At 44.9% G+C, this 13,392-nt stretch overlaps 2 protein-coding genes across 3 annotated transcripts; both read right to left on the bottom strand.

Annotated features, from left to right (window-relative positions):
- Positions 1-1,803: 1,803 nt before the first annotated feature.
- Positions 1,804-5,845, bottom strand: LOC127776638 (uncharacterized). 2 transcript variants are annotated; one of them, XM_052303136.1, is made up of 3 exons: positions 5,572-5,845; positions 2,254-2,750; positions 1,804-2,181 (listed from the first exon to the last, which is right to left on the bottom strand). In XM_052303136.1, the coding sequence occupies exons 1-3, from the start codon at positions 5,838-5,840 to the stop codon at positions 1,838-1,840; spliced, it is 1,110 nt and encodes a 369-aa protein (XP_052159096.1). In that variant the 5' UTR covers positions 5,841-5,845; the 3' UTR covers positions 1,804-1,837. The 2 variants fall into 2 exon arrangements, with proteins under 2 accessions (XP_052159096.1, XP_052159087.1); XM_052303127.1 differs by having other exon boundaries at positions 1,804-2,750.
- An 839-nt stretch (positions 5,846-6,684) lies between these two features.
- LOC127776628 (serine/threonine-protein phosphatase 7 long form homolog) lies at positions 6,685-10,374 on the bottom strand. The gene is made up of 4 exons (XM_052303115.1): positions 10,250-10,374; positions 8,747-9,016; positions 7,340-8,644; positions 6,685-7,179 (listed from the first exon to the last, which is right to left on the bottom strand). Exons 2-4 carry the CDS (start codon positions 8,999-9,001, stop codon positions 6,685-6,687), a joined length of 2,055 nt encoding a protein of 684 aa, XP_052159075.1. The 5' UTR covers positions 9,002-9,016; positions 10,250-10,374.
- Between the last annotated feature and the right edge of the window lie 3,018 nt (positions 10,375-13,392).

Raw genomic sequence — 13,392 nt, forward strand, 5'->3', positions numbered from 1 at the left:
GAAACCTTTGTTGTCATCGGCTAAATCCAACTTATATATATATACGTAATCCTTATAAGCCGATGCAACGTCCAGATATCTTATTGGCTAGCACCCCGATAAAACATTAGCATGAACCTATCGGCTTAACAAGACTTATATTATCAACAACAATCTAGTAGGTCGAACCTAACCGATGTAGCACGAGATTGTATATGATAATCTAATACCCGATGAGCCGATAGATCTATCTAATGTGATGGATATAACAAATCTATCTAGAACGACATTGTGATTGTAGAGATATATCGGCTATGACAGAAGATCAGACTTAACCGAGACAGTTCCAGCTAAACCGATGCATCTCTAAACACAATGTAATTAAAGATAGAATCGAGATATCAGGTAGGCAAATCAATCAACCAAACCAGAGCGATCCAAGAGATCGAAATGATGCAGCCTTAAACGACGCCAACGTAGATGACAGATTCACCAGAGCCCGGCGGAACGTAGGACTTACCCCTTCGCCGGAGATCGAAAGCCGATGCAGCCCCGCGTCAGGTGCCCAAATCCCACCGGTTGATAAGTAAAAACCTCAGGAAAGAGGGTGGCGATGCACCAAGAGTAGTTGTATTGATCGAGATTGATAGATTACAGGGACCCCTGGTACACAATTTATACCCTTGGGCCTATAGAGTCCTTGTCGGATAAGAAACAAACTTTCTAAAAGATAAAACAGAAACATAAAGTCCTTATCGGACACACTTTCCTAAAGATAAAAGGAAACTAACAAACTATTCCTAATTAATAGATACAATTGCCTTCTTCAGACTGAATCCGCACGTGGCAATCCTCATGAAGCACTTTAAACGAACCCAACAATGGTTCCAACATCCCCTTGTCGGAATCGGCTACATCGGCTTCCTTGTCCGATTCGATATCAGCCGATGCACACCGTAGCCGATGCAGTTCCGAAGCCGATTTATACTCTGTTTTTGTTGCCGATTTCCTTCCAAATCCGCTTCGGTCTTAACTCCAAATCCAATGTATGATTTACCAAATTTGGTCGTTAACATCCGGCACCGTTGAAGATTTGGCCAACGGGGTGGAGGAAGAAGCCAAATCTAGACCGGTAAATTTATTTGATTTTTCAATGTTCCAGTCTATTTTGTCTCGATGTTTCTCTGTGTTAAATCGAAATGTTTCACTGCATTTTTCAATGGTGTTTCACATTTCAACAGTATAAACTTGATGTTTCATGTGGAAGATACAAATGTTTCAATCTTGCCGGTGAGGGGTAGAAGATGAAGGTGGGTTCATTTTTATTCGAGTTCTAGTGATGTTGCAACCTATTGTTCTATCTCGTTGCACTTTATTATGCTAAAGTGTTTCATTTTGTTTTTGTTTCAGTATTGCACTTTACTGATTCTTCGTGTTGCAACCAGTCTATTTCAGATATTGCATTTGATTGAAACAGTTTTGTTCAAGCAATGAAACATTTTTCCTCGATCGATGAAACATTTTCGTTGAAACATTTTTTTCGTGAGTGGTGCAACATGTGAAACACTTTGTGATAATATAGTGCAACACCGTCTGATCTTTTGCAATAGATCGGACGTCCGATTTGTAGCAACCTCCACACTTTTGTTTCCCCTACGCCGCACCACGCCACCCCGCACGGCTGCTGGCTCGATCGGCACCTGCCCGCCCAACATGTGCAGGACTAATATCATGTTTTTCAACCTTGCTAATAAGTTGCGATGGTTTAGTAACTCAAAATATGATCAAAATTTTGTATGCTATTCTCAACAAATACACCAACAATAAAGCTTACAATCAGCGTGAGTTGTAACATCTCTTATTGCATAAAGAATGGTATTACAAAGTTACCCATCTTCTCTTTTCTCTCAAGCTCTTCCTTTTCAGCAATCTGTTTCAGCGTAGTCCACCCCTTTCTTGCCCGCTTCCTTGAACTACCAGACATCTGAGCAGAACCACTTGCTACAGATTTATTTTTCACACGGTCCTTTGGAGCTGACTTGGTAGGCATTGTAGGGGCCTTGCCAGTAACTGAACTTGGCATCTCCCCTTTCTTGTTCTGAATGCTTCTTGTCTTGACCAGTTCTGCAGAATCCTTATGGTCCGTCACATCCACCAGTTTGTTCTTTCGAGGAGTAACAAAACTTGATCCGACTGGAAATTCTGCTTTTGAAGGAAAATCGGGTTGGCATATTGCAATTTTGTTAGCAGAAACAGGCTCAGTTTCATGCATACCTTTTTCACTTGTGATTGTTACCACTATTTTCTGTGAGACATTCTCCTGATCAGTAGCTGATGCTGACTGATTCAGTTCCACCGATGAACACGCTACCTCCTTTTCCATAGATTCGTCAAGAAGATTGGGTACTGGACTCTCCTCATACTCATTCTTTTCAAGATTTTGTTGTTTCAACCCAGATGTTAACTCTAGTTGTGAGACCGCTGCCTGAGAATATTCAAAGCCCTCTTTTATAGTTACTAATCTCTTGTTATTACTGTCCCCTTTCAACTTTATGCTGGTTACATCCATGCCAACTGGCTTTCTTGATGATAACAAGCCCTTCATAATATTCTTTCCGCTGCCCCTTATTAGGTTTTGGTCTCCACAGAAATGGCACAGGTAAGAAATGCTGTTCTGGCAAGTGTTTAACTTCTTGCGTCGCTTTGCTTTTCTTTTGTTGTTCTTTATGCGGATTGTGCAGTTGAAGCCTGGCTGTAAGACTGTTTCACACCTGCAAAAGTTTGGAGAATGTTTCTTCAGAAGTCCTATAGAGATATTGCTCTCTTCTACAGTAGTAATGCTTATGATCCAGACAAATGGGTACGTGCAGTAGAAAAAAAAAAACATAACTAGGAAACTGAACTACAAAGTACTCTCTGTTTCACATTATAAGATGTTTTGGGTTTTGAATAGATTCATGCATGGATCCATGTATGTGATTCATATGTGTCCAAATTCATAAGGATATTAGTGAAACTAGATGAAGAATGGAGAGGCCAAAACATCTTATAGTGTGGAACTGAGGGGGTACATAGTATGTCAAAATGTTTTGTAGTCGCTTTAACATGGCTACTTTAGTGCTCACATCATACTATAGATGTATTAATCATAATTATGGGTTGACTTCCAAGATTTAGAACAAACACATGGCAATTACTATGCTGTTATTTGTTCAAGCTTTGCTTCAGCCATACAACATTATCAGGATGATTACTCATTTCAATTTCTTATAGGCAAAATTTGCTACAAGACACTTAAAGTCTGTGGCCTTTGCTGTGAGACACTCAAAGAATATGTATCTTCTCGTGGACACTGCAAAAATGTGGTAATTAGCTGTTGAACACCCAAGACATTATTTTATTATTTTCGGTGGAAACGGAGAGAGAAGCATTGGTTAAAGACAAGTTTGCCTATGGGCCCACTTGTCAATCTCACATATCCTCTCTTTCTCCTTTCCTCTTCTTCCTCATGCTGCTCTGTTGCTGCCACTCATGCCCCTCGAACTCGCATCTTCATCGCTGCTCTGCAGAACACCATCTTGTCGTCGTTGCATGGCATCCCGACGCCGCTGGCAATGCGTGACTTCGGGTGACGTCACTGACATGTACCTGTGGGCGAACCCATCGAGAGGGCGGGAGTTGGAATTTGGAACGCGTTATCCATCTGTTGAGGTGGAGGCGGACATCGCCGTGACGAGTTGCCGGGCGCCGCGACGGGTGGTCGACTTCCCGCTGGTTTGGTGCCGACTTGGCGCGTAGCGGCGTCGCGGCACGGCCACAACGAGGCACTCTACTCTATGGCGATCATCCAGTTCAACAGCATTGGCCTCCCCAAGGACAGCCGCAACCTCCAGGCCGGTCCAACTCTGCACACGCGCTGCATCGTGCGGGCAGAACGACGTGCTCCGCGAGCTCGGCCACTACGTCTCGGACGGCTACGGCGTCCGCCGCTCCCTCTCGGGCGTACGACGCCTCCTCATCTAGGCCAACCTCCGCGAGCTGTGCGCCGCGGTCGCCACGGGCGGGACGGGGTTCGTCGTGGCGCTCGGCCACAACGGCGAGTGCAAGCCACCGGGCCCGCACATGTGCCTCCTGAGCGACTACGGGTGCCATATCGCCGGCGTGGCGAGGCGGCTCGCGCACGCAGCGAACACATTCCTGGCCGAATTGTTCGCGTTGCGGCCACTAGGGTTCGGCGCTAGCGCCGGGGCGCTCCGGATGAAGCAGGAAGAAGAACAGTACTCCAGGGGCATTTCGGTATTTTCAACTCTCTTTCTCTCTGTTTTCACCGGAAATAATAAAATAATGTATCGGGTGTCCAACAGCTAATTAGCACATTTTTATAATGTCCATGAGAAGATACACGTTCTTTGAGTGTCTCACAGCAAAGACCACAAACAAACTTTGAGTGTCCTATAGCAAAATTTACCCTTCTTATATGGTAGCATCAGTATACTTAGGGACAAGATGGAAGAATAGCCACTCACACACATGCAAGATTGCAAGAAACACTTCCTTTTAGAGTAAAGAGCCAATTGTACATGCAACTGTCAGTGACACAGTGTTTTGAATATGTGACCAATGAAGTGCTCATTCTCCCACCAATTCTCTGTACGGATCAATTTTGGACTACAAGATTTTCTAAAAAAGAAAAACACAATCATTTGTTTGGACTTAGTGAACAAGGTTACAGGGTATGATGCTCTCATGAACTAGCAGTTTTTAAGCCGTGTGAAACAGTATTGCAACAACAGTGGTTGCTGACAGATAACAGAATAAATATAACTGAAAAAAAAACAAAACTACCTAGTGACTTAATCAGTTTAAGTCAATATGAACTGTTGTTTTGTGAATAGAAGGAGATTTACACAAATTTGGTTAGAACTTGAGTAATCAATCACAAAGAGAGTTTGAGAATGATATGCACAATGGATCCAACTAAATAAATCATATGAATAGGTTTTGATTTTACAATATATCTGTAAAATAGGTTTCGATTATTTGCTATAAAGAACTTCAAGACTTGGTTATCTGTATCTCATAAAACTGATTTATGAAATGTACCGATCGAGTACATTAAAGCTACAGATCACTCTGTCATTCTCACTGATAGACAAATGATTTTACCAATAAAAAAAGCAAGTGCAAAATTATATGAATAGCTGAATTAACACGACAACATAGCATCAAAAGGCTGCTTGATACTTCTATGGTGCATAGGAAATTAGGAATATAGGATAGGACGATCTGTTTAACTTTTGGGTTCTATAGTATCTAGCCGGACAAGTCCTTAAACTGGCTAAAATGCTGCTTAGCACAAAACTACTGCAATTTCTTAGAGGTATGAGGAGGATTATGATACTAATAATATCTGCAATGGTTGGGGGGCAGATTGGCTCCTTCAATATCATGCAACAATTTGAAAGACGATGAACCACAAATGAGGATCTTTCAGTAGAAGAATTGAGCACTTTGCCCCACAACAGACAGGCAAATTCTGAAGGACGCGAGCATCCGACCGAGGTGTAGTAAGAAGTAAGCAGTGACCCTGACCTCTGGCATAGGAAGGTGGAGGCGGCCAGAGGTATCCCGGCCGCCTCGGCGTTGGCGGCGAGGCGTCGCCCCAGCAGGGCGCCGAGGGGGCCCGCCCCGGCCTCCCCGCCTGCCCACGCCGCCAGCCGCTGCAGGTGCTGGACCCTCAGCAGGGAGGCCGCGTCAGCGCGCGTCTTCCCGGAGCTCTCCTCGCGGAGCGACACCGCCTGGTTCCCGGCCCTGGGCGGCGCCGCCGGGGCATGGCCATGGCCGCCGCGCTTCTTCCCCATGTAGCCGCCAAGCCACAACCGCGAGGAAGGCAACGGGGCGGGGGGCGGAGGGCGGCGGGCGGCGGCGCGGGAGGGAGTAGGCGGAGGCGAGGAGGCGGCGACGGCGAGGGTGTCTGGGTCGTTGTGGGCCGGTTGGGCCGCGCCGCCGCTTAATTTGGAGTAGCTTCTTTTCGCCTTTCAGGTTTCCAGTTCGATACTTCGAGGGCATGTTGATATATAAAAGAATAAGTTCACCGGAGGTACCTCAACTTAATTTTTTTTAGGTCCTTTAAACACAAAACCAGAAATCTTCACCCCTAAACTATACAAAACCATGCACTAAAGGTCCTATGGCAGTATATACAGCGAGATTTTTTTAGGTCCCTTAAACACAAAACCAGAAATCTTCACCCTAAACTATACAAAACCGTGCACTAAAGGTTCTATGGCAGTATATATGGGTGGTTCTATGGTTCATAAAAGGGTCCATAAAAGGACATGGGCAGCCAACAGAGCAAAAGTTGGCTCTGTTTCGTTTGAATTTATACTTAAATTCACGAATTGGTCCATAAAAGGGGAGAAATCAGAATCGCCTGTCACCTTTGCAGACGAGGGGACGCCATTGAAGTTAGTTGTCCTCTGTTGTGGCTGGGTTTTCTTGTTCAGCATCTACTATGACATCCGTGCCCTGTTCTGGGGTAGATGAGCCAGTAACTTGGGTGGCTGGATCGACATTTTCATTGACTGCCTCTGCTACTTCACAATTCTCCAACAGCGCCTGAGCTGACGTGCTGGATGAGAGCACATTGTTGGAATCATTGTGATCCACATACATAGGTTCCACCATTAGTTCAATCTGGCCCATTTAGTTAGGATTTTCCAGATGTCCATCTTGATCAACACTAGTGCTTTGCTGTGGGATTGCAGAGCCTGGAGCAGGAGTGGCTGTATCACACTCATCGATGGCTGGTGTAGCTGAGTGACTGTGTTCCTCCAACTCCAGTGAAGGACATGGGCAGATGACATTGTTGAAACCATTATCCTCCTCATCCATAGGCTCGAGGGTCATTGTTGCATCATCCACCATGTGAAGCTCTTCCTCTTCCTGATGCTGAGCTTCTTGATCGGCATCAACAATGTTCTGTTCGGCTTCTAGCAAAAGTAGAGGCATGTCTTGAGCGGCAGCTGATTCAACATGTGGACTAGTAGCGGAACCACCATTTTCCTTGATCTCGCCAAGGTCATGGAGAACATCCTGAAAGCCATGCAGAAACTCAAAGACCAAGGCTTGTGTGGTTGTATCAGCTGTGGATGTCATGGCCATCTTGGCCTTCTTTACCATACCATGCAGTTTATCAACCTACAACAATCAGCAGACCCTTCGAGTTAAATATATTAGTGCATGGAGTGATTGTAAAACTATTTGAAGTCTTGCAAAGACAACATATATCTGACAAAAATTTAGGTCCAATCAACTATAGAAACTGATCATAGGAACTGAATAGATAATATAGGCTTACTGCTTTGCGGATCATAGGAGCCTTGGCTTGATACTGAAGATCAATGGAATCATCAGGCTGTAATGAAGGTCCTGCTTCCACATCATCACTGATTGATGGTACAAGATACCGCCGTGTAACTCCTGAGTACCAATGCAGGTACTCCTCATAAGACGATGGGTCATACTGCTCTGACTCTGGAAATATGCGCTGCCGGCGGGCTTCCCATTCCTGAATGTACTCATGATGTGTCTCTTCCCAGTTCTCACGTTCTCTGCCACGTCGACTAATACGATGCAGCGCCTGTAGGGTAGGTCGAAAAGGTGGTGGAATGGATTGGCGAAGCCCAAATTGCCGCATCACTCGCTCAGGCAAATACATCTCGACTATCGGAAAATTTATTAGTGGAGCTTGTGTAAGCCACAAATCTGCATCTTTTGTACAAAGCAATGGCAAGCTTGAAGACTCAATGTGCAAGTAGGGTTCCCACTTCACCTGATCAGCTCGCTGCAGGTTCAGTTCATCCCTGTACTGCTTAAGACAGCGTGTAGCATTCTCACTTTGTGTGCGCGCACCTACCCAACGAAAGCCAACAGGTGGCACATCCTGTGGAATGTCTGTCTCTGGGCACAGGGGAGACCGGACCAATGGTCTGCCAACATGGGAGCGCTCCCAGCTCCAAAGCTGCAAGAGAAGCAATGAACCACCAATGTTCTTGATATTGTGGGAGGAAGCAACAGAACAAAGAGAACGGTATAGGAAGGCCAGCACTGCAGATCCCCAGCTGTATGTCCCAACACGAGAAAGATCAGCAATCAATGGAAGATATATCAGACTCATCCGTCCTGTTCCATCTGGAAATAGCACCCCACATAAAAGGCTCAGGATATATGCTCGAACATGCCTCTCCACAGTCTGGTCATCTGCTCCTTCTGGTAATTCATAGAAATGCTTCTTCAGCCATTTGTAGTGCAGAAAAGATTTTCCAGGCATTGATGGTCCTCTTGGATCATGACCTAGACAATCAATGACCATCTGCGCATAATCATGATCAGTGGTAGAACAAACTGGACGGCCATCGATAGGAAGAGCTAACAACATTGCTACATCTTGTAGTGTAACTGCGATCTCCCCAGAAGCCAAGTGGAAACTATGAGTTTCTGGTCTCCAACGCTCAACAAGGGCAGTGATCAATGCCTTGTCCAATTGAGGCATCTTCTGGCAAATTTGTGAGAGCCCAAGAAGGCCAGCATCCCTCAAATAAGGACGGTATCTCTCATGAAATTTTAAAGGTTTGTGATGTCGCAACTTCAACTGCTCCACAGCCTGCAAAAAACATGACCTCAGTGGCACTGCGAAGTTTATTCTGCCTACAATAACTTGTTTACTTATGCAACTATGACAAAACTTAATTGCTCTTGGATTAACCTGATCACCGAAGATTGCATCCGATCGGTGGTTGATCTTAGGGTTGAGTAATGTGTTGGATACATGCTCTGCTGCTGGGCTTACAAGACAAGGTTGCTGCGAAGTGAACTCGATATTGTCCTCTTTATCAGAAGTAGTGCTCGGGGAAGAAAGTGCAGAGGTTTCATGAAAGTCCATATCATTTTCTGCCAAAGCACTTCTCCCACGGCCACGGCCACGACCACGGCGGCCACCACCTCCTCTCCTTGAAGACATGGTCTTGTACTGTTCCTGTTTTGAAAAATTCATAAGACCAGTCAGAGGAAACAGCACAGACGTTGACAGTAAAAAAAACATAAACATGTGTTGAGAAGTTAGACAAGGCTTAAGCCCTGAAGTATGCAATGTGTGTGATCATTTTAGTAGCAGGTCCGAAGTTTTAAGAAATGCAGAGGGGTCTCTCCACTAACCTGATCGCCAAAAAAAGGAGAAAAGGGGAAAAAAAAAGAAAACATGGCTATTCCTCTTTATGACTCGCTTGGAAAAGAGAAAATTCACATGAATTTGACAACAATCATTTCAATTCGAGCGTTCCAGACGAGCCTACATCAAGTGAACTTGCTATATTGATCTAAACATCTAATGATCTACATACGCATGTCACAAACCAAAACACACAGTGGCTTCCATTTCTAACCTACGATTTTCCAGTGACAACCAATGAACAGAGATTTGAGAGTGAGAATCTACGGAAAGATGACATTAGAGAACGGTACATGCACCCGCGCCCTTGAGGACTAGGCGCCTGGCTCTAGCAAAATTTGGGTTCGCCAGCGGCGCGCCCACAGCTACGTCCCCCCTGCCCCCCTCCCACCAGTCTGGCTCGCCGGCTTGCTACGCCCGCGGCTCACCCCTCCGCCCCGCGGCCACGGAAATCCGGCGGGCCGGCGGCGGCCGACGGGGAGACAGGCTGTAGATCTTCGCTTTCTGGGAGGGGAAGAGTGAGCCCTAGAATCTGCTTTCCCGGGGAGAAGGCGGCGAGGCGTAAGCCGTAACCCTAGTCGTAACCCATCCGGGATTCACTTTGTGCTTTTGATACATCGATAGCAGCTTCCTCCTGCCAGCGCAACGACGGCCCATATAGCCATAACCCCAGAGGCCCATACAATGCGCCGTACTTGTAGTCAAAACATTTCTTTTGTATTCATTGAAGTTGAGTTGTGGATTCTTAGTGAAATGTGTGAATATTACGGCCGCACTCAAAATTCCTTTTTTGGCTTCTAGCTCATACTCCTTCCGTCCCATAAAAACCAACCTAGTACTGGATGTGATATATCTTAATAAAATGAATCTGGACATACATCTGTCCAGATTCGTTGTACTAAAATATATCACGTCAAGTCCTAGATTTACTTTTTTTGGGACGGAGGGAGTACGTATCTTATGGTGCCTAGGATTACAAATGGCCAGAAAAGCGATGTGTAGAGCTTCGTTGTGTTTTTTATGGAGATTGGACAAACTCACATAACTGAAGTTGTGAGGGTGTGAGGCCAAACTTCGATCGAGGTAATATTGATGCAGTCGACAAGAGGCTTCGATGCGATTATGATCAAACTTCTGCTCGGAGAGTTTTGGAGCTTGCAATGAGGTGCACTAGCCGGTCCTCTATCAAAAGACCAACAATAGCAGAAGTTGTATCTGTTTGAGTGAAATATTAGCCACGGTGAAAGAGACATACAAGTAGCAGCTATCAGTACAATAGTGGCACGAGGGAGACGGAAAAAATGGCCCATAGTTATTCATGAATGTTCCTGTATAATTATGTGATGAATAATCTTGATGATGAACGATTGTCAAAGGTAAATGTTTATTGAAAACACGGTGAACACTATTTAATGTTGGTGAACAGTTTGTTGGCAATGACCGTATGTATTCATGCGGTCTAACCCGGGTAGCCCGATGGTCAGACTAGCAGACTCTGAGAAGGAGTCGATTTCGGGTTGTTTTCGTGGAATTTTTAAATTGTTTTATGTTTATGGCTCTAGATGGTTTCTATTTATATGTGATATTATTTGTGCTGATATGAGTTAAGTTGGTACGAACTTGTACTCAGATATGGAGTTTCTTTGTTATTCATGTGTAGGTGTTGCTTGAGGACATAGGAGTATAGCCAGTGATGGATCGGGACTAGGCTTAAGAGGAGTTAAGGTCAAGACGGTCAAGGATATCATACGGGATACTTAGGCTAAAGAACAATGCACGTGGAGATGAAGGTTTCCATATGGCATACACGTGGTGTTGTGTCCATATGAACAGATGAGATAAATTTGGATTGAAGTCTAAGTTTAGAAAGATTGGAGTGTAGAGTTGACAATGCCATGAAAAAGAGAGGACAGCCTACTACTATTAGTATTTGGGTCAAGCTGAAATGCTAGTGAGTCATGCATGATTACCAAGCTAAATAAATACTCTCACATCACAACGAAATGTTCAGAAAAGGAAGGCACAACAGTTCACCATATATCACAAGAGAAACATGCTAATTACATAGGAGAAACATGACTGGATAGAAGGGGCAGAGAGATGTACCGTTCTTGGTCAGTTTGTCCTAGATTTTGGCCTTCACAACCTTGCCATCAAGCCAGAGGGAGTGGTCCTGCCATACCTTCTTGATGTCGTATGTTTCTCCTATTTCCAAGTACTTAGCTTAAATGTGAAAAACCTGCAATTAATATATAGGAGCAACCTGAAATCAGAATGCAAATAACTAGCAGTGGTAGTAGTAGTAGCGGCACTCCATCAATCTCTTTTGTGAGTGAACATGGTAAATTAGAGGTGATTATTAACAATTGGAAGGTGACAGGAATTTTGTTTGGAACTGTACTAAGCTATGAGCTTTAAATGTGAGAACTGTCTGAAATTACAGCAACTTTCAGTGAGCTATTTGCTTATGCAAGCACAGGTTTTCAGGAAGATCACAATTTTTTTTTATTGTTCTACAGAAACTGGACAACTAGCACTTTTGAGTATCACATCAAGGTATTCTTGTAAGAAAAGGATGACCTCAATCTTCAAGTCTTTGATACAGTGTTACCATTATGTATTTCCAGTACTAATACAGCATAAGATCTTGTCATGAGCTGTATACCATCTAAGCTATCAATTTTCAACAGCCTGTCCATTGTTCAGAGAGGACAAAAATTTTACAATAGTAGTTCAAAATTCCAATAAATGAATCCTAAATAGATGCAGTTAAATCTGCACCTCTGCTCTGCACCTTGTTCATTGAAGCAACCAAGCAAGACAGGGGAAAACAGAGAGAGCTCTAGACAGATCAAAGTATACAAGTAAACTGGATTTTTTTTTTAAACTTTCTCTACCTCTACCTGATCTACACGATATATATTTCTGGTGTGTATGCATGATCAACTTTGCCCAATCAAATGAAGATATCTAACTCTAGTGGACAATTCAATTGTTATTATGTGAGGTAGAGGCAAAGAAGGCGCCATTTTCTCTAATTTTCTCTAATAATACAGAAACCAGTCCAAAAAATGATTAAATTGCTGGATGAAGAACTGCTTTTCTGGAGAACAGAAAAAAAAAAACAATGACGAACATGCTATAGAAAAACTGGCAAGAGAAGCTGTCCTCTGAAACCTTGGGTCATCATCAATGAGGTCAATTCTAATGATAGCACTTAAATTTTAGCTGTCCAACACACTACAAGAACAGGAGATACTCGATTGTCATATAGGGGCTTTCCCATTGTCATACTGCAAGTCTGGTGAATGTTTATTTCAAGCATTGCACACACTTGTCTTTCTCGAATCTCTACTGAAAATATTACATTCTCCTTATGAATCTTGCTACTCAAAAGGGCTCGAATTGATCTGAAAAAACACAGGTTCTTTATGGATGGTTGTATGGCGTCATGCATGTTAATATTCAGAATATGACAGGCTGAAACTAACTCGGAAGAACCCCAAGAATCCCCATCGGCGACGACTTGCAGTGAGTGCAGATCCAAGAAAGAAACACAAGAACCCCAAGAATCACGGACCTGGTGGATGGGCGGGTACATGGAGTTGGTGCAGACGGGGCACTCGAGCAGCTCGTGGACACTCGTCGCCGGCGGGACGACAAGGCCCCCAACCACCACCCGGACCCCTCCTCCTCCTCCTCCCCCCGTGCCCCCTGCCCCCCTCCGCCGTCGACCTAGAGGGGCGGACTTGGACGCCGACGTGGGAGGCGGCAGTGTGGGACGTCGACGGGGGAAGAGGGATAACGCAGGGGCGCTGGAGAGGCCGGCGACAGAGCTCCTAGGCAGCGGCCATGGCGCCGACGTGGGTGGCGGCGGCGGTGGCGGCGGCAGCGGCTGGAGTCTCCGCCTCTCGCCTCTCCTGGGGATTTGCCGATTTGGGGGAATGGCCGAATGGGGCTCCACTGGGCTCACCCATTTTGGATCCAATAATTTTTAACCAAAACCAAATCGGTCCAAACCAAAACTTTTAGGTACCAAACCACTCCAGCCCATTTGTGGTGGCAGCCCATTTCCCCCCATCCGGAGTTGCTCCAATTAAGGAACCGAATCGTTTGGCCCATTTGGCCCCAAACCATTAGCAGGCTTACAGGTACGTTCTTAATTTGGAGCTGAGATTTGTCTC

Source organism: Oryza glaberrima, chromosome 1, assembly GCF_000147395.1.
Source record: "Oryza glaberrima chromosome 1, OglaRS2, whole genome shotgun sequence".
NCBI lineage: Eukaryota > Viridiplantae > Streptophyta > Magnoliopsida > Poales > Poaceae > Oryza > Oryza glaberrima.

Excerpts from the sequence above, each read along its gene's own strand:
- LOC127776628 (XM_052303115.1), bottom strand. The coding sequence starts at position 9,001 with ATGTCTTCAAGGAGAGGAGGTGGTGGCCGCCGTGGTCGTGGCCGTGGC. Across the intron at positions 8,645-8,746 it reads ATGCAATCTTCGGTGATCAG|GCTGTGGAGCAGTTGAAGTT; the intron begins GTTAATCCAAGA and ends TGTTTTTTGCAG. Across the intron at positions 7,180-7,339 it reads CTCCTATGATCCGCAAAGCA|GTTGATAAACTGCATGGTAT; the intron begins GTAAGCCTATAT and ends TGATTGTTGTAG.
- LOC127776638 (XM_052303127.1), bottom strand. The coding sequence starts at position 5,840 with ATGGGGAAGAAGCGCGGCGGCCATGGCCATGCCCCGGCGGCGCCGCCC. Across the intron at positions 2,751-5,571 it reads TCCACCTTCCTATGCCAGAG|GTGTGAAACAGTCTTACAGC; the intron begins GTCAGGGTCACT and ends AAACTTTTGCAG.